At 48.3% G+C, this 21340-nt stretch overlaps 1 protein-coding gene across 10 annotated transcripts in view; it reads right to left on the minus strand.

The window, feature by feature from the left end:
• The window catches only part of nfia (nuclear factor I/A), a 161225-nt gene that overhangs the window by 117081 nt on the left and 22804 nt on the right, over window positions 1-21340 (minus strand). For 2 of the 10 annotated variants that reach the window (XM_070960175.1, XM_070960167.1), the window contains exon 1: window positions 1968-3299. The exons of 6 other annotated variants lie outside the window; for them this stretch is intronic. In XM_070960175.1, coding sequence (XP_070816276.1) covers window positions 1968-1994 — 27 coding nt within the window. In that variant the 5' untranslated portion in view covers window positions 1995-3299. Of the gene's footprint in view, window positions 1-1967; window positions 3546-6641; window positions 6757-21340 lie in introns of those variants that run through there. 2 more of the 10 variants (XM_070960170.1, XM_070960174.1) reach the window with 2 other exon arrangements.

Below are 21340 nucleotides of genomic sequence, written 5' to 3' on the forward strand. Positions count from 1 at the left end.
CACTTACAGCGTCACTGGATCACACACACACACACACACACACACACACACACACACACACACACACACACACACACTTCTATTCCATGATCAAATATGTCAGAATTATCAGAAATTAGAAAGAAAGCTCCAATAAAATCAATTAATCAATGAGAAAAAAAGACGAAGCACCTGCTCAGTAAAAATGTTTGAGAAACCAGCGAAGACGAGTTCGAAGCCCAGAACAGATTTTTCTCAGCGTTTTGTGATCACGACTCGAACAGCAGCAGTGACGACTGTCTGCTCATTATTGGTTTTACTGCCTGATAATCAGATTAAACGTTAAAGCTCGAGCTCGTTCCTCAGTTTCAGACGCTCACGTCGTCTTCAAAAACAAACCGAAGCTTCGCAGAAAATCATTTCTGAGGATTCACCAAAGCGGCAGCAGAAAGCAGCGAAGCCACAAAGAGCTGACGAGCAGCAGATTATCAGACGAGCGCTCGACTCTGAACGAGCTCCTGACAGAACGTTCTGCCTATTTACAGCCAGGATCAATTAACACACTCGTCTGGAAATTCTTAGAATTATTATCTGGTTTCTGACATCTTCTTTGTTTATAATAACAAAATGCATTTCAGCAAGAAATAATAAAATGTGACATAATTTAATTTCAAACCAATCTTTGCAATAAAATGCATTTTAAAAATTGGTGGATTAAATTAAAGGTGTCAGTAAAAAAATAGTGCAATTTAAATCTTTGTCATTTTTCTGTTTTTATTTTAATTCTGACGCTGTGGCTCATTTCAGGAGATCAGGCCGATAATTCCTGCAGGAGGAAGCCAAAATCTCCATGAGGTCACACCCAAAAAAAAAAAAGCTCTTAAATCCTATTTTAACCTCTGACCCTGAACCCCACACTGCGGCAGAGAAAATGATTTTTTAAGGAGAAAATTCAGTCAAATTTAAGGCACTGAAGCATAAATATGCAAAGTGTTTAAATTCAGGCTGTAAATAAGGACAAATGTCCCCGTCCTGAGCTCTGTCTTCTGTGTGTGGAGTGACATTTTGTGTGAGGCTGCTGAAGCCTCGTGCAGGTCTGTCACCTCAGATCACCTCGGGTTAGTTGTGCAGACAGCTTTCTGTCAGGCCTGAGGATCCTGTGTGAGGCCTCAGCAGCAGATTAATGATCACATTCACTGTGAATGTAGCCTGCAGACCCCTCCATCCGCCTGTCCTCACCCTGCGTCAGGACACAAAACTCACTCATTTACGCACAAATACGGAGCTCTGGAACAACCTGAGTCAGAACCGACCTCAGCTAGAAAAATGAGGGTTTCACCGCTGCGCGCGCCTCATGCGTGAGCGTCTCTGCGCGGGGCTCAGCTCGTGTCGGCGTGCTCGCTACGGTTGGAAAGTTTGGGGGTAAAGAAAACAGAAATAAACAGCAAGTTTACGCGTCCAAAATTATGACCGTGTTTCAGTTTACGCATCCAAATTCTGAGTAAATTACGGCGTTAAAGTTTAGAGAGGAAGCGAAGACGGAGCCGGAGCTGCGGTCAGGCCGGCCGGCCGGCCAGCGGGCGCCTGAGCCCGGCTTCAGCCAGAGGGGCAGCCGGGACAGAGCGCGCGTGCAGGGCGCAGACAGACAGACACAACCGGGGGCTCAAACCTCCACCGAAACAAGTCAAAAACACGCAGCGCGAGCACCAAAAGTCTCCGCCAAAGAGCAGAAAGAGAGAAATGCAGCTCGTTAAATGAGTGAATAAAGTAAGTTTGAGGCGCAGTCCGCCATGTGCTGCAGAGAGGAGGCGACAGTGCAAGTGAGAGGAGAGGAGAGGCTGCGGCGGAGTCCAGCCTGCAGACTACAGGGAAGAGTCTATAGGATCCATACGGTCCACAGCGAACAGTCAACAGCCTATAGGCGCGGGAGAGCGCGCGCTGCAAACAAACACCGTTAAGACCATTGAAAAGTTTGAAAGCTCACTCACCTGCGTTAAACATAGCGGAGAATACATATCTGTCGGCTCTAATCTTAGATCTGGAAGGTGTGTGTGTGTTTGTGTGTTTGTGTGCGTGGGTTACTGTAACTCCAGCCTGTGTGTGCGCGCGTGCGTGTGCGCAGCGTGTAGCCCAGTGTGTGTGTGTGTGTGTGTGTGTGTGAGAGAGTGTGTGTGAAAAAAGGAAAGAACAGAAAAAAGGAGGAGAGAAAGTGGGAGAAGGGGAGATAGAGCCCTCCTTTGCCCCCTTCGCTTTCACATTTCCAACCAGGGCTGAACTTTGACCCCGCCTCGAGTTACATGTACTGTCCGGACCTGTTAGAGGCCCTCCGCCGGGGAGCGCACAACTTTCAGCCCAGACACGAAGAACATCTCCGGCAACAAGAGAAAAGTCCACTTAGTAAAGCTGAAAATTAAAAAAAAAAAAAAAAGTCACAGGGAAGCCCGGTGTGGTGTCGGTGCTGGGGGGTGAGGCGGGAGCGGCCGGTGGTGGTGGACGGTGGAAATCTCCAAAGCGTCCCGAAAGTGCATTTCAAACGGCCGGAGAGCCGCGGCGACAGGCGGACCTCGGCAACATGTCTATCCGTCCTGCGGTGCGCTGTGGCCGGCGTGCAGTGGTGCGGCTCCTCGGTGCTCGGGACGGAGGGCGCGGTGCAGCAGCAGCAGCGCTGTCGGCGGAGTCCCGGGAAAAGAGATTTGACGAGGAAGAAAGAAAGAGGAAAACGGGATCCCTGAGCTGCCAGACGGCCGCCTCGCCTGTAAAACAGCCGACAGCTGCTTTCCGTTAATTTATCTCCAGCAGGAGGACACGGTGCAGGAGAGAGGAGAGAGAGAGTCGGTGTGTTGTCCCGGACGCAGAGAGGAGCGCCACCTCCTCTCCGCTCCTCTGCCTGTCTGCTGCTCCGAGCTCCGGGACCTCCGCTCGCTCCGCCGGCGGACTGCGTCGGTGTGCGGCCGCGGACTGTGCGCACTGACCCTGCAGAGCCGAAACTGATCACACACTCTGCTTATTGATCAGAGAGAAAACCATCGATCCTCCGCGCGCAGTTTCACAAGTAGAATCCGGTGATGCCGCCGCTGTGTGTGCGCGCGCGTGCATGTGAGTGTGTGTAGCAGCGTTCCTCTGAGCTCCGGGATCCCGCCGCTCAGGACAATATCGAGATGAAACTGATCAGACTGTGGGCTTATTGATCAATATTGATTAGAATGCACGAGGAGGAAACTCTGATTCTCTGACGAAATGTTTCGTTGCATTTTAACAACTTCACGGGCTCCCGTAGGCAGCGGAAGACGACGGATGGTTTTTACAGTTTAGGCATTAAGGAGGAAGAAGTGGAAGGAATCCACCGCACAGGGCAGCGCGACGCGGCGGAGAGCCTCTTTCTCTGGGAGGAAATGAAGTCGCGGCTCCGCCAAAGTCCCGTTTGTTTCCGCTCAAGTTTGGACCGCCGGCCGCCTCTCTGTGCAGCTCCGCCGCTCCGCCGCTCCGCTCCCTCTCAGCCTCTCCACATCTCTCCACAGGATCTCTGCTGCCCACACTTTCCTGTCCTGGAGTGTGTGAAAGAAAGCGAGCTGGACTCCGGCGTCCTGTCGTGTCCTAAAGACACTTTAAACCACCAGAAGCCGGTAAACGCGTCCGTGATGCGCAGAGACGCACAAACAGCCGCTTCAGCGTCAAGTCAATAAGAAGCTGGCAGTCAGAGGAGGAGATCCAAGTGATCTATAAAGATCTGACAGGATCCACTCACTGCAGGGAGACACTTTAATTACTCCCTAAATGTCAATTCTCTCTATTTAAACGTAGAATTCTATTATTATTATTATTATTATTATTATTATTATTACTGGAGCAGAAATCAGATCCCGTCAACTTTACATAACACACACTCACACACTCTTACATAATATCAATGAGACACATGTGAGATCATAAACTCATAAACCTGCAGCACGTGACCTCTGACAGGTGCGTCTGATTGCGTTTAGGATTTTTTATGATGTGAAAGGACATCAGGTCTCAGACATGGAGGAGAAACTGTGTGTAAGTGTGTCTGTATGTTTAGTGTGCTCTTTCTCTCTGAACACACAGGTCTGACGCACCGTCACAGTTTTCTGTCTTGGTGTTTTTATGTTTTGTGTAAAGTTTTGTATCCTGATCCTTGAGAAACGATATTTCAGCATAACTTTGTTCTTTATAGTTTGGAAATGACAAGAAACCTCTGAATTTGAACTTGAGTCCTGCACACAACGTCAGTTTTGGAAGGAAGTATTTAAGTGTGGAAACTGGAGGAAAAGTTGATGAATGCTCCTTTAAAGGCTGAAACTGTGTGTTTTAGATGTGAAGAGCAGAGTGAGCACAGCCTCCTCAGCAGGCCGCTCTCTCTGGAGGCTGCATGGCCGCTCAGAGGATGAAGCCTCTGATGGACGGCTGTATGTTCACGGTGTTATATTCAGAGCTAAGTGCATGTGTGCGTCTGCACAGGTTTGAGGTTTCGTAGCTTCCAGATAAAAGCAGCAGAGAAAAAAAGAAGAAATATTTCACTTTGAAACATGGTGGAAGAAAAACAGGAAGTTTCCCAAAGTGAAAATATCCATTCAGTCACTTCACACCTTTGCATGGAAACGTGTGTGAGGCCGTTTTCCTCCCGGCAGGTCAGACTGAGCTCTGCGAGGCTCTGCTGCTCACTGCTGAGCTGAGCTGAGCTGAGCTGAGCTGAGCTGAGCTGAATGGAGCCAGTGAACAGCGCCCCCTACATAACGCCCAGACACCTCGCAGTGAAGAGAAGAGAAGCAGAGCCACAATATTTACACCCAAACACACCAGCAGACCACATGTGCTGATGGCTGAGGACAACTGAAGCTTTTAGGAGATATTTAGATAAACAGCATCAGTGTGGACATGAGGACAAAAACTGAAAATGACTTGATGTATAAAGGCTTTAGCAGCTGTTCGCTTCAGAGGTGTCAGAGAAACAGGCTGTTCTGGAGAGTTTAAGACGCTTTAAAGAGTCATGAAGTCACACCTGAGGACCACACACACTATAAAAGCCTTTACAGGGATGTAAGAGGAAGAGCAGCCTGTGGAGACACTACAGAAGTTACCATAAAATCCAGTAAAGCCTCTATAAAGCCACAGACGCTCTGCGTGTCCCTATAGGACCAGTAAAGACGATACAAGAGGAGATCAAACTCCACAAACAGAAACATAAAACACCACCAGAAGCACAGACACACCGTGAAACGCTAGACACAAACAGAAGAAATATTAAAAACCATGGACAGAGCACAGGAGGCAAAAACACCAAAATACAGTCACAGTTAGGCTCCACGTGTCCCGACGCAGAGGAGGCGACGGTGGACTGACAGCGGGATGCAGGAGGACTCTAAACACACTGTAAAGACCTCCATCATTACGCTGACCACAGACACTGTGAGCGCCCAGAGCCAGATCGCAGCAATATTACAGAAGATGAAATCACCATGACAGACCATGACACTCTCTTCACTTTAAGTCCTTCCAGGGACGTTCTGAGGACATTACATCGATGTTTCAGGAGATAAGGATGCAACAGTGCAGAGGTGCTGTGAACCCCTGCAGCCACGTTAACATAACATTTAATCAAGTGTAATAAAGTAAAAAGCACAGACAGAACTGACCGCTCAAACCACACACACGTTAGTCTGGGATATTTTCAGGTGAGAACAGGGATGCGACAGACGCTGCAGACGCTTCCAGACATGTTCAATCAATACTATGAGTGATTAAAGTACGATAAAAATAATACAACAGACGTCCAACCAGCAGGGCCGCCTGGTCACAGTCAGCCCGAGAACATCCAGGGAGCTCTCTCACACACACACACACACACACACACACACACACAGTAAATTCATAAAGGTTCACAAAGTATATTAATAGTTGTTTTATATTATTAAGGAGCTCGTCTGTAATTACAGACGCAGTTAAACCACCTTAAACTCAGAGCCTGTCTGTATATTAAAGCAACAACAAATGAGTTTAAATATCACAAAACACAAACTTTGTGACTGTAACACACACACACACACACACACACACACACACACACACACACACACACACACACACACACACACACACACACACACACACACACACACACACACACACACCATACAGATTGTTACTTTATGGAACATGACCATTTGATCCGCCCACATCTGCAGCAAAGCCAATCACGAGCGGCAACGTCACAGCTACGCTCTCTAAACAGATTCTAATTGGGTGAAATGGAGGCATTTGAACGTCAGAGCTGCGTCTGATTGGACGATAATTTGAGGGGAAAAAAGTGCTGTCGTTTGCGCGCAGACGAGAACGCGCTTGTTCACTGCATTCCGATTCACAGGCACCAAAAACAGGTACTACTACTACTACTACTACTACTAGAGTACTACTACTGTTAATAAATAATAATAATAATAATAATAATAATAATAATAATAATAATAATAATAATAATAAAAGCACATTTTCTGGAGGACCAAACACACACAAACACAAGGTATTGATTATAGAAACGAGATCAACAGCCTGATCACAGATCAGTGCAGCAGCAGAGACTCTCTGGTTCTGGCACGGTTCTAGCAGGGTTCTAGCAGGGTTCTAGCAGGCTCATACTTGCGTACCATTGTCAGTCTGCGTGCAGGTGAGGAGTTCAGTCGGGACGCTTCATGTCCGTCTGAGTCAGTGTGACTTCTTGAAATGAAACAGGAGCAGCTCAGAGTCTGAGGAGGCCGACAGGCTGAGGAGCAATCATCCACAGAAGAGCACGAATGTGCGGCTGCAGCCTTGGTTCGGCTCGGCTCGGCGGCTCCTCTCTCAGCGTGTTTGGTTCGGCTCGGCTCGGTTCGGCTCGGGTCACACACTTTACAGAAGTTGCGTCGCTTCGGTCGCCGCCTGTTTGTTTGTTCGTTCTCCGCCGCTGTCCCTCCTCCCCCCTCTCCTCCTCCTCTTCTTCCTGTCCTGCTGGATCCACATAACCCGGTTCAGCTCGGTGTGACCCGGCACAGCACGGGAACAGCAGCGGCAGATCAGCCTGCTCCGTGCAGCGGGGGGCAGCTCCAGCCCTGCAGCGCCGCGCGCATCCCGCAGCGGGCGGCGGGGAGCGCTCCCTCCCGGCCGGACGGGACGCTCAGTGGAGGAGGGGACCGGAGCGGAGCGGAGTCGGTGCACCGGCCGCGGCTGCTGCTAATTCAGTGCCGCTGCACATGGCTCTATTTGTCCGCATGGACTTGTGAGGAGTGCTGCGTCGTGATGGCCGCGCACGTGAGTGTGAGTGCTGTCGGTGCAGATTTTCGGGGGGAGCTGAAGCTCTGCGGCGGACCGACCGGGACGCAGCGGCGGAGGCTTCATGCGCGGATCCCGCAGCTGCAGCTGATGAAACACCTGAACTCTGCTGCTCTGGTACTTGCACACGCTGACCCACAGTCAGAGAACATCAGCCGCGAGCCACTGAATGTGTGGACGCATCATCAAATCTCACATTCATCCAACATGATTTAATTCATCTCAGATATAACTCAGCAAAGAGAAATGTATGTGAGCTCAAACTTTGAGGAGAAAACTCGAGTAACTGAAATGGTCACTTCCGGCTTCATGAAGCCAAAGTTTGCTTCAGCGTTAAAACTTCATCTGGAGTTTTTGAGCATCAGTGAAAAACGACATGACTGGATCCACTGAGCAGCTTTCCACTGTCACACGTCCACACTGTCCACGTGGAATCTTTAAGGTTCACTTTTTCATTTTTCTTCATCCATCGAGCTCCATCGGCTGATGGACACTGTGAGACACCATCAGAAGCCCCAGAATGGGACTGAAGGGACGTCCTGCTGAGCTACAGGACCCTGATGACATCACTATGATGTCATCTCAGTTTTGTCTTGGAGACCACAAATGTCTCACCTCCATGTGTGACAAACTAGAGGTGTGGACCAGGCAGGGAGGCTCATGTGACAGACACGATCCAGGTGCATTGTGGGAAATGTAGGACTAAGTAACTAGAGACTGACCTGATGAACGTGCCGAACCCTCGGGCTCATTCGGTTTTTATTCTGTCCCTCATAACACTCAGCCTGCTGGAGAAACAACCGAGCCAATCAGAGTTTGAGGCGGGATTAAGAATGAGGAAGTCATCTTCCTGTAAAGTGGCCCCCAAAACAGAACAAATGTGATGAGGACGTGGATGTGAGTTCTCGTCGTACCTGGCCCCTCCTCCTCACACCTGGAAATGCCCTCGATGCTGACAGTTTGCTCGTCATGCCTGTCTGAGAGATTTTAATGAAAACCTGAAAGCAGCAAAACTTTCAGCCAATAGAAGCGTCTGCACATAAAATCCTGAATTATGCTGCGTTTGAAATGTTCATGAAAGTGAATTTGAGACAGAACCCTGGTGAAAGACGCCACGCGCTAAGTGTGATCCAATCATCTTCAATCTGAAGTTAGTCTGGTGGAGCACCTGTTTGTCAGAAGCCTTTTCTAAATAAATCTGTCGGGCTCGGTCGACCTGGGCCGACCTCTTCTTCTTCTGCAGCTTCTGCGGCGCTGTGCTGCAGCGCAGAGCCGCGAGTCGTCTGAGGTTAATGAACAGAAGCTTTTATGTTAATAGAAGGACGGCCGGCGTGATTTAACAAGACAATCTGCAGATTTACTTTGCTCAAATACATCTGCGGCTCCACGTTATTAGCTGGATAAACAACATCTCGGCAATGAAGGTCAAGACAAAGAGAAGCTAATTAGATTACAGCAATTAAAGTGGGTTTCCGATATGATCAATAATCTTAATGCGTGATCATGGATTACTCGCTGACGACACCGGAGGTCTCGCAAAGCACAGCTGATTCACACTGTCAAGAATCTATTTGTGCTCTTCAGCTCAGGTGAGAACAGTCTGAGCTCGTTCAGCTCCAACCAATCAGACGCCAAGGCTTCGTTCACTCGGAGGAGGAAAACCTGACGTGACCCTCAGATCTGAAGACGCAGAGAGGTTTGAGAGGTTTCGGTCGGCCTCCTGGACTGTTAACTCAGCTGATCCACCTCGATGACATCACACTCTTCTGTCCAGTGAAGTTTGTGTTAATTAACCGAAATGCCTAATGAGGCTGAACTGAGCTCAGCAGTCAGAACAGCAGACTGAGGCGCCATCTAGAGGCGACAGGCCGACACTACACCAGGCTGGAAGCACAGCGAGGCTCAGCGCCGAGCCCAGCTCACCATCAGCGTCCTGAGAGCAGCCACACACACACACACACACACACACACACACACACACACACACACACACACACACACACACACACACACACACACACACACACACACACACACACACACACACACACACACACACACACACACAGGACGACTAGACAAATACACGTCAAGTTAAGGAAAGTACACACACTTGATATTTTTAGAGAAAATAATTAACCCGAATGGTGTAAAAAGCATTTTTCCATTTCAGTGTTTCTGTTCTTTGCAGCAGCTGAACTGTCTGAAACATTAAAACTAAAACTGCACATCAGAATAAATAAAGACAAATTTTTCCTTTTTCTTTCTCATTTTTCGTGCGTCTGTAAATTCAAAAATAAACCCAGTTAAATTTAAGCAACGAGAAAAATCAAGCAGACAAATTAAACCTGATTATTAACTGAAAATTCATTTGAATCTCTCAAATAAGCAGAAAGAAAAAATCCATTAAAAGAACAAAAGACACACAAATAAACACAAAGAAACGTTAATTTGTCTAATAATTCTTCTAATAATAATTCTTCTGCTTTGGATATTTTTTAAATATCAATATAATTTTTATATTTGAAGAAAAATAAATTAAACTTGAAATGAAACAAATGTAAAATATGAAAACAACCTGAAGTGACAGTTTTGCCGATTCTGTTTAAAAATGAAATTATACTTTTAGAATTATTAGAATATATTAACAATATCACTCTGACTGAAATTCTGAACTTCAGATCAAATTATTTTGAATTTTAAATTCTTGAACGCTCATTGAATTCCACCAGAGGAAAGAAAATCCACCCGTTCATCCACTCATCCATTCACACTACACATCTGACGGAGGTAAACTCCCAGCAGGACACAAGACGAGACGAAGAGCCTCCAGAGGATAAAACCGCCCGGCGACAGGTGACAGAGCGCGGCGTGAAAACGAAGAAGACGAGCTGTTTGTGTGTGTGTGTGTGTGTGTGTGTGTGTGTGTGTGTGTGTGTGTGTGTGTGAAGGCAAAGAAAACGCCCCCCCCCCGCCCTGATGTCACACTAGAAAAATGTTTTTTTTGTCTTTTTGTTTGTTTGTTTTCAGCATTAAACACAAAATGTTTAAACGTCTGCAGAGTAAAACGTCTCCGTGTTTGATGGACGTTACTGAAGAAAAACTGCAGTTTTAAAAAAATGTTTTGGGTTTTAAAAAATGTGAACATGAAACCAACTTCAGGGGAAACTTTCAGGGAAAGTTTAAGGGAAAAACACACTTAATGTGTTTGTTTGAGTGATTTCTGCTTCTTCATCTTCACTGACCGTCAGTTCACAGTCGTCTTTTTGTCTCGCTCGTCTCTGGCAGGATGGAGCCGTGCAGATGTTTCTGGTCTTATGTGTCATTCAGAGGTGAGAGATGAAGTTTTCTGAATGTCACGTCAAACACACCTGAACACACACGTCCCTGCAGACACAGTGTGTGTGACGTGTCTGCCGTGGACGGTCCTCTGACACACTGGACCACCTTCTTTCTCTGTACCTCAATAAAAACCTGTCAGCTGCTGGCGATTCTTCAGATGTTTGACATCAGAAGTCTCATGAAAGCAAACGTCTGCACGTCCACACAGAAGTGATGAAGATGTTCACGTCATTTAAGCGAACTCACAAAGCCTCTTTTACATCTGAAACATTTCCTTCATGCCATGATGTCCATGAGAGCAGCAGGTCGATCTGCGCCACAGTAATTCAACGTGAAGAGGAGGAAGAGGAGTTAAAATAGTCAGTTCAGGTTATTATGGGAAATGTGAGTTACAGGCTACAACACTGACAAACAGCCGACCAATCAGACGTGAGCAGAAATTCAAAAACTCAACATGGACGTCACCATGGAGACGGGCTGATGTCGGCGGCGGGTTTGGGCTAAAAAATACTGCAGGACCACAAAGTGTGTGTGTGTGTGTGTGTGTGTGTGTGTGTGTGTGTGTGTGTGTGTGTGTGTGTGTGTGTGATGGGGGATGGGGGATGGGGGCTCCACCTGCTCCCACTGAGCTGCTGCCAGGCTGGAGATCAGCCAACAGCACCGGGCCTGAAACCAAGCCTCCACCAAGCTCGCACAACCAGAGAGAGAGAGAGAGAGAGAGAGAGAGAGAGAGAGAGAGAGAGAGAGAGAGAGAGAGGGAAGAGTGGAAAAAAGAAGAGGAGGAAGAGAAAGGAAAACAGAAGGAGAGAGTAAAAATAGAGCGATGAAGAGGGAGAATAAGGTCAGGAAACCAGGAGAGAGAGAGAGAGAGAGAGAAGGAGGGATGAATGAGGGAGGAATAAAGACCAGAAACCAGGAAGTGATGAGGAAACATGTAACAAAAGAGCTGAAGAAGAAAGAAAAAGTGGAAGCAGAAGACGTCTGAAAAGCAGGAGCACTGAGAGAAAGAAGGAAAAGGAAAAATTAGAGTGACCCGAATACCGACGAAGGGAAGAAAGACGAGGACTACGAGACAGGAAGAGGAAGAGGACATAAAGGGACATAATGATGTAAGCAAGGTCAAAAAACAGAAATCACAGAGAAAGATGACAGAATTAACACGAGTAAACAGAAGAAGAAGAAGAGGGAAAGAAAGAAAGTGTGAGACTCGTCTGTGGAGGAAGCTTCAGGTCTGAGGACATTTGTCCCTCCGTCTCGTCTGCCAGGCACATACTCAGCTGCCCAAAGGGGAAAGAGAGTGTAACCAATGAGCTGCATTAGCCGACGAGCGACGGCCAAAAGAGCCAAAGCAAAGGGCTGAGGGTCAGGGACAGGGTAGCAGACAGGTCCAGGTGGGTCTCAAGGACACAGGTGAGACAGGCCGAGGCCCCAGTTTTACCTCAAACCACGAAAACAAATTTACTGGACGACACGAAACACAAGCAAATGTTTCAGTGCAGCGTCGCCGTCAGCAGGCCTGCAGACGGTTTCCACTCTCCTCTCAGCTCAGCTCACATTTGTTGGCATTTCCACTGCTGAAACACGAAGCCGCCGTTTGGCGATGACCTTGGCGGTCTGGACGTCGCTCTGTTTGGCGGCACAAAGCACGAAAATGTGCGACAAGCGTCTGCGCCAAAATATCAGCGCTCAGATAATCAACTCCTCTCACTCAGACGATATGAAACTCGCCTTCAAAACTCTGACGGGGTATTGGCTGACGGGCTGCGTTGGTGTGTGTGCGTGTGTATGTGTGTGCGGGGGGGGGGGTTTGTGTGGCTACAACAGAAGAAGAGGATGAAACAGGAAGGCAGTTGTGTAGTGAGAGGGAGGCAGGAGGAACAGATGGCCTGGCAGAGCATGGGGAGAGGCCGGAACCCCCCCACCCTCTGACCGACTTTCATTGATGAGCCGGGGTGTGTGTGTGTGTGTGTGTGTGTGTGAGTGTGGGTGTGTGTGTGTGTAGCACGTGTTAGACACATATGCCATCGCACAATATTATTTAGAGCAGCACCACCCGACTATTTCAAGTTTATCCACACAGACGGAGGCGCAGGCTCGCTGAGTGTTTGTTGCTCCGATCTTCACACTCAACACAAACACGTGGAGCTCCTCTTCGTCACTGCGAGGAGGCGAGCGCTGCTCCAGCTGCTGGTTAGACTGGTCGTGTTGGAATAATCGTTCGTTAGCTGTCACTTGGTTTGATCTAACTGATTCATTTGTATGTTTGAAGCTCTTTTGTGTAGTTTCATATTTCTTCTTCTTCTGTTTTTGTGCTGCTGAAGTCGGGAAGTCTATTTCCTGATAAACAGTCTCAGTGACGTCACGTTCAGGCTGGAACGTCTCGTCCGGACTGAACCCGACAAGCCAAGCTGCAGACCTGAAGTCCTGATGATCGACGAGACAACCCCAAAACACAAAGTGCTTTTAAGGTTCACAACATTTAAGACTGTCCCTTATTCGTCCTCCAGAGAGGAAACTCAGGTGTCACAGGAGCACACGAACGCCAATAAACAAAGACAGCTAAAGGAACTTAAAAAAGTCAAATTATAGAAAATAAAAAGAAGAAGAGATTAAACAGAAACTCTGGAGTTAAAGTGAAACTACAGGCGATGCTGTTCAGGCTAAACAATGAGATCAATCCTGTTTAGAGCTTTAGAGGTGCTGGATGCAGCCAAGCTAGCTGCTCCCCCTGCTTCCAGTCTGTATGCTAAGCTAGGCTAACTGCATCCTGAAAGCAGGGCTCTTGGCTTCACTGGAAACATTTAACGGACCGATCAATTTGATAGGTGATCAATAAAGAGCACTGACTCCTATCAGAGCCGGGACCTGAAGGCAGTAGCGTTCAGAGAAACCAGAGCAACGGTGCGGACAGCGAACGCAGCGTCCGTCTCCATCCTGACCGACAGGAGGGTCAAGGTAAGAGACACTGCTGGGAGGGACGGAGGACAAGTCGAGTCAGCGGTTCATCAGTGCACAAATAAAAAAAAACCTCCCGTCTCCTCTCACCTCCGGCCTCCCTCAGAGAGCGTGTGTGCGTGTGTGTGTGTGTGTGTGTGTGTGTGTGTGTGTGTGTGTGTGTGTGCGTGTGTGTGTGTGTGTGTGGTATCAAACTCTCTGTGTTCACTTTATGGATCCAGCTGAGGAGAAACTTGGAGGGTTTCACATTATACAAGCTAACGAAAATATCTGGTAAGCGCTGAAGGGAAAGCAGCGGGGGGTCAGAAGTCAACCCTGACAAGAGACGAGCTCCTCAGATTCTCCTTCGTCTCCTTCTTCTCTGAGCCTTACATATCTCTCTCACTCTCACGCACACACACACGCACACACACATATTAATGCCTCGCTCTTCCCTCGGCAGCACATTGCCCACGCACACACAGGTTTCACCAGGACCCAACCTGACTGGGCGCCCAAAAAATATTCTGCCTTCTTTGAGAGGAAGAAGGAAGCCTGCAGGCGAGATGATGGGGAACGTAGGCAAGCTGTCAGCGGGGCCGGGCATATGCTGGATCCCCCCACCCTCAAATACAAAAAAAACTCCTCCATCCACCCCCCCACGCCTCCTTCTGTCTCCTCTGCCAAGCAGCCAGTCTACGAACCAGCGGAGCAGCCAGTCAGACCATCAACTCTCAGCATGTGAAGACGTCTCACATCACGTCTGTCCTTTGGGGACTTTGTCTCTTGACCTGGGTGATGAACTTCAGTCATGAAAACTGTCCAGAAGTGAAAGCTGGTGCTGCTGCTGACTGACTTCAGATCAGATTAATCCTGATTTAAATCAGGTCTCTGTTAAAGTTTGTGTTTTTTTTGTTCACTGGAGAAAAAATGTTTCTCAAAGTGAGATCTTAAGACACGAGCGTCATCTGAGCTCTGATGTTACAACATTTCACGACGTTTGCTCCTGGTTTTCTGTTCAGCTTCCTGTGTGAAGCCGCTGGTTGTGGTTCTGTGATGGTCTGAGAGCATTTAGGATCTTCAGGCTTCACTAACATAAAGGTCGTCACTGTGAGAGCCATAAGTTTGTCTGCTGACGCTCTGATGGAAACGTCTGCCTGCAGCGTTTAAAGTCGTCATTCTGATTTATTTTTATTCCCATTTTCTTCTCTTCTGAACAAACTTTGTATTTGCTGCAGCTCTTCTGGACCTTCCTCCACATGTCCTCATCTCTGCTGTCAAACCACGTCTGTCTGCTGTTTTAATCTGGATTTGAATTTTCTGTTCAGGGTTTTTATGGCTTCCACACAGTCCAACCTTCAAATTACAGACAGATATTTAGAAAGTGTAACTTTGACTTTAAATGTTGTCAGTCGGGAAGCAGAAATGTGAGATAAACACAGTCAGTCTGATCGTGAGCAGAAAGACGCGTGTTGTTAACGTGACGTCGTAGAATCTGAAGCAGACGCTGACAGACAGCTGCTTTAATCAGCTCTCTGTGTTTATAATGGAGTGAATTCACCTGAACACAACAACGCTGGAAGGTAACAAGGCAGGTAATGCTTCAACACACACACGCATGCACACACGCATGCACGCACACACACACACACACACACACACACACACACACACACACACACACACACACACACACACACACACACACACACACACACACACACACACACACACACAGATGTGCAGTCTCCCCCCAAACACAATATGAAAACAACAGAGGAGACCTGCCAGCTGTTCACATAAAAACAAGGAGTCTGCACACACAGCTGGACACACACACACACACACACACACACACACACACACACACACACACACACACACACAAGCTGGCAGGTGTGAGGCAGGATGGGAACCAATGGCATCGCAGCATTAATTACAGTGAAGACGTGATTGATCAGAGGCTCGTCAGCCACTTCGTTAGACGTCACAGAGCTGCTCCCTGATTGGACGACGGCCAAATCAGTGATTTTTAATCCAGAATTAACACAGATTTTATACCAAAAGAGAGAAATGACTTCAGGGATTTTTCATTTTCCATTTTTTGATTTTATGATTCAATCTGACTTAATTAGAAACAGATTTGAAGAATCAATTTTGATCACATTTGTGATTTTCTCTTGATCCTAAAATACTAACATTATAGTTAACAGTTGACAAACTGTGGGTCCAGGGGCCAGAAACTGACTAATTTTACTAAAAAAAAAAAACTCTAAGCCAATCTTTAAACAATTCAGATATTTCACATTTATTGATCAGCTGTGAGTCCGCGCTCTGCTCACGTTCTGCTTCTGTGCATTAAAAAATAAATACATTTTCTCAGGATGAATTGTATGAAAATTGTGATTTTTGATGAATAATTTGGCCCAAACCTGAAGCTAAATTGGGGATGGTCTCCACTTTCTGTCTGATTAAATATCAGCTCAGTGATATTTCTCAGCTCAGACTTGTTTCTGTGCTTCTGTTATTTGTTTGCTTTTGTTTGTTGCTGCACTCTGCAAACGGAGACTAAATCAAGTCAGAGTCTCGAAAATTCATTTGATAAGTGACAACACAGAAATCTGACCTGAGGTAAGCGGCAGCGTGTGAGAGGCTGTTTTTCAGGCTGAAGCCGGAGAGGACGGCTGAGCGAGCGCTCGGCCGCTCGGAGGCCACGCTGCAGCCAGCGTCTCGTCCGCTGCTGTTTCTGCTCTAATGCCTTTTTAATTGAACGCTGCCTCCGTCCCGTCGTCTCATCTCATGCTGTATATCTGTCTCTGTCTCCAGAGGTGGGGGGGCCGCAGACAGGAGCTTTACCGCAGAGCGGCAGCGGGCCTTTTGTGGCCCTCGGCGGCGGTCGGGAGGCCGGGCCCCGTCTCCTGTGGTGTGACTAACGTGGGGCGACAGCGCCAAGGCGGCGGAGGGCGGCGGCCGATTGCCAGGGAGCCTCACGCCGCTCGGCTCGGCTCAGGGCCGCCTTTGTGCGCCGTCGCCGCCCGCTATCTTCCCACAACATGTGCTGCTGTCAGGGGCCCGAGCGGGCCAAATCTGCTTTTTTGGAGAGAAAGCTCCCCCCAAATCCTCTTGATGCGCTCCCGCTCTCCCCTTTAATGTCTTCATTTACCATAGCCAGTGGCCTTGTAGTGTTTTGAAGTGGGAGGGGGGTGGGAACGGATGACTAATTCATACGAGGATTGTGTTTGAACTTCAGATGCACGGCGGAGAAATTCATGGGCTTCATGTGCTGTGATTCTGCAGCAGCCAATGAGAGGCCTGTCAGGTGCTGATTGGAGATATTTATAACGGTATGAAAAGCAGCAGAAACAGCTTCATGGAATTACAAGCAGCTGGCACAACGTGGAGAAATAAGACTCCCATTCCTTCTAATCAGCATGGAAGAAAATAATAAATGTCTGTGTGTCAATAATTGCCTTTGCTCTTACGGTTTAAATGAAAAATAAACACTCAGGAAATATTATTGTAGAAAAACAAATGTTAGAGATGATGTATGTGAAGGATTAAAGCAGGAGAACCATTAATGAGACGTAACGCTCCCATGCTTTTTCACAGTGTAATGTCTCCCTCTGCTGGTGGTCTGCAGGTAACACAGCAGCCTGAGCGTGAAGCTGCTTCAGCTCAAACATGGCAGAGCGACATCTGAGCCTCAGAGCCGGCAGAGAGGAGAGAGGGAGGTCACCCAGGAGTCACCCAGGAGTCACCGGGCCTCCTGCTCCCCACAGCAAGACAACACACGGTGGCAGAAGAGCTCCTGACGAGGCACCACCGGACCAATAATCACACCTATTGATCGGCCTGAGCTCCACAGTTCGTCCCCACATGCCACAGACTCAAACACGTGAATGTTTTATCCTCAGCTCGTTGTCGGTGACACAAAGCCAGCTTCCTCTCAGTGACTGGATGCCTCTCACTGAAAAGCTCTTTGGGACTTTTGGCTGATATTTTCTCACAGTTTCATCTTCTGCTGTGATGATTCAACCAGGAGTTTCATGTCCGACACCAACTGTGAGAACATGAACCAGGCTTTTCCTGCAGGAACCCTGTGCACCGAAATAACTCCTGCCCACCTCAACTCCCTCTTACAAAACCTCAGACCTGAACCACCTCCTCAAACCACATCGACTCCCTCCCACTGCACACCTCTTCAGACCACCTTAAACACGTCCTACAGTCAGAACATTTCCAAGTTTACAACCAAGAAGCTGCTCTCAAACTCTCTCAGACAGTCAAAAAGACAGATTCTGTAACTAACTGAGGTCCGAGGGCAAGGCTGGACCACCAGGACCCCAAGAGCTCCAGACAAACTGGGCCAACTGGTTTGTTGTGGACAAACGAGAAGACACACTGGAAACACGTCCAAATGGTTCACAGAGACACACGAGACCTCGAGCCAGAGCTACAGCTGAAGTGTCCGCTGGAGACAAAGCAATGAAAGGGTGTGAAGAGTTGAAGCCTGAGGCCTGCAGGAGGCTGAACGGCCAGTTTGGAACAATGACACTGAAAGGAGATGAAGAGTCAGCTGGACGCTAAGAGAGGACAGCAAGTCAGATTATTTTATCAGTTATTGATCAGATCTGAAGAGGTCTGTGAGAAGTTCAGTGTATTCGCTGTGTGTGTGTGTGTGTGTGTGTGTGTGTGTGTGTGTGTATTCTGTGTGTGCGTGTGTTCTGTGTGTGTGTGCGCGCTCGGAGGTGTGTGACCTGACTGTGGAGGAGAGTGATGAACACGGCGGGGGCGACAGCGGGGAGCGAGGACGATGAAGGATGCTGCGAGAGGAAGTGGGACGCAGGGACGCCATCGCTCACCGACCCCGTTACACCCCCTCCCCCAACACCCCCACCCTCCATATGTGGAGCAGAGGAAGATGGATCTGGGTTTGTGGATGATGCATGCACTAGAGGAAACAGCCGGGCACACGTCCAAACGTGTTTGTCATGATGTGGATCAGTCCGCTCACCTGTCACCTGAGCAGCTTCACGTTCACAGAAAAACACCTTCTAGCCACCAGCGTCCACCTTAATACACCAAGGCGTCAGTGTTTGACGCTGAGGGACAGAAAGCAGGCTCAGTGACAATGTGAAAAAACAAAAAAAGTTCTTCAGTGGACGTTCGCTCTCGTTGGACATTGGACAAACTTCTAAACCTTTGTCTCCATCAGTCCCTTCAACACAACAGAGACAGCAGCAGAAATACTGAAGTGTCCCTTTGACAACTTTGGTCTCATGATAACACAAACAACCTCTTGTCCTCAATTACCTCCTACATGTCCTCAGTCCACCTTAACTCCTCTCTCCTTGGACCAGTGTAACTGTACTTTACACCTCAGTCCACCTTAATCATGTTGTGCATCATCGTCCTTTATCTCTGCAGTCCACCTTAAGTCTCTGCTGCACCTCCACAAACCACCTTACAAAGCTCACAGCACTGCAGAGCACTTTTAAACCTCCTACAGACCACCTTAACTCTGTCTTACACCTCCTCAGGCCAGCACAGCTACATCCTACATCTCTCAGCACCACCTTCTCCAGCGCTACACCAAACCCTCGTACGACGCCATCAGACACCTCCTGCTCCTCCACAGTTCACTTCCTAAACCACAGCCGTGCAAATTTATCAACCTCCTCCCATTTCAACTCCCTCTAACACCTCAAACCACCCTAATACCACCTTAACGTCTCCCCACACCCTCCAGACCACCTTAAACACCTCAGCTGCACTTGTAGCTCAGCTATCTTCATCTTGTCCTGCTGTACCTCCCTGTCTCTCCTCCTCCTCTCTCCTGTCTTTCCCACATCAGTGCATTGTCTCCCCCCCGTCCCCCTCGTCCCCCGCCTCCCCCCGTCTCTCCTGGACTGTGTCCGGCTGTGATTGTCGGCTCTGCAGCAGTAAATGGATGTGGCCTCCTGACTGAACGGGTCAGCACTTATTTCCGCAGCGCTTAATGAGAAGCACATGGCTGCTGTTCTCTCTTTGGGTAGCGCCTCCTCCTCCTCTTCCTCCTCCCTGCGCTCCCTTCAGGCCTCCTCATCCGGTCGGCCGAGGCCGGAGGGGATGCTAAATCCCCGGGAGGAAGATAGAGGAGCGGGTTAACTCCCCAGGAGAGGGAGGTGAGTGGAGGTGAGGGGGATTTCCAGAGAGGAGACTCAGTAAAGGCCGAGGAAAACGAGGAAGACTAATGCTGCGTTCATGTCGCGTTGGAAAAAGAGGAATAACGGGATGTCATGAATTAATGCACTGACGATGGAGGTAACACACCACCGCAGACCACCTGAACTCCTCTCAGCTGCATCTCTTATTCCACCTTAACCACCCGACAGCTGACTGTAGGAACCTGCTGCGCCTCCTCACGGTGTCTCAGAGAACACGGGGGGCTGCCACCCGGGGGGCCGGGGGAGAGAACGAGCTACAGAACGCATCGTGGCCCAGTTAACGGCTCAGTCGAAGCTGTTCACAGTGCATGAAGACGAGCATCGTCATCATCATCCATTCACATCATTTCACAGCTCCAAAGGCTACCACATCAAATGACAAACAAGGTGCTGGTCCCAGTCCAGAAGGTCCCTGATCCTGGTCCTGCAGAGTCCAGTTCACCACCTCCTTGTCCCTCCTCCACCTGTGTACAGCTCTGCTTCACCTTTCCACTCCACCTTTCCCGCCTCGTTCATCTCCACATATCACCTTCCGCCCTGCGGCTCTTCTTCGGGCCACCTTAAACCAGCGTTCGCACCTGCTCAGTGACGGCCTGAACAGTGACAGCGTGCACGCTGTTTCCTGCTACCTGCTCTCAGGTACAGACGTCATAACAGGATGGAGACGATGGAACCAAACGAAGGAGGAAACGTCTGACCAGCCGGCTGCTACGACCACTACAAACCAACCAATCACAGCACAGCACAGCAGGAAATGATGCAGAGTGCACAGTGTGACGGTGGAGAAATGTAACAAAGTACAGTTACTCGAGTACTCAAGTACTGTACTGAAGTAGAAATCTGAGGTACTTGGTGTAATCCACCAGCTTTAAAATCTGACGTTTTGTTCTAAATTAAACTACAAACAGTTTATTCAAGTACACGACAAACACATTAATCAGCTCATCAGTTTGTCGACTGACAGAAAATTAATGCACTATTCTAATAATCGTCATTTTTTCTGTAAAAACATTCAGATTTGCTGATTTGCTTTTGAATTATTTTAAGCAAATACAAATACAAGCATTTTAAGATAAAACTTACATACTTTCACTTCTAGAGGAGTATTTTTACCACCTGGTATCAGGACACACTGTACTAATAGACACCACGTAAATAACACAAAGCTAACGAGCAACACGTGGCTGCAAACTGCAGACAACAGTTCACAGGCCGAGAGCTGATAAAGACAGAAGACCAGCAAACGCAACACGAACCCTGACGGCACAGACGTGTCCAACACGACCAGGTGAGGACATGGAGGAAGGACAACCTCACAGCCTCTGTTTGTCTTAGAGTCTGGAGACGCTGGAGATGTTGAAGATGAGTTTCTGGTGCCACATTAAATGTTAGAAGAAGGAGAAATATGTGTGTGTGTGTGTGTGTGTGTGAGAGTGTGTGTGTGTGAGTGTCTGTGTGTGTGTGTGAGTGTCTGTGTGAGTCCAGCTGCAGACGGACTGAGGCCCTGGGAATAGGTGCATCATGAATATTCATATCGAAGCCTCTGGTTGAAACAG

This window comes from Chaetodon trifascialis, chromosome 4 (genome assembly GCF_039877785.1).
Source record: "Chaetodon trifascialis isolate fChaTrf1 chromosome 4, fChaTrf1.hap1, whole genome shotgun sequence".
NCBI lineage: Eukaryota > Metazoa > Chordata > Actinopteri > Chaetodontiformes > Chaetodontidae > Chaetodon > Chaetodon trifascialis.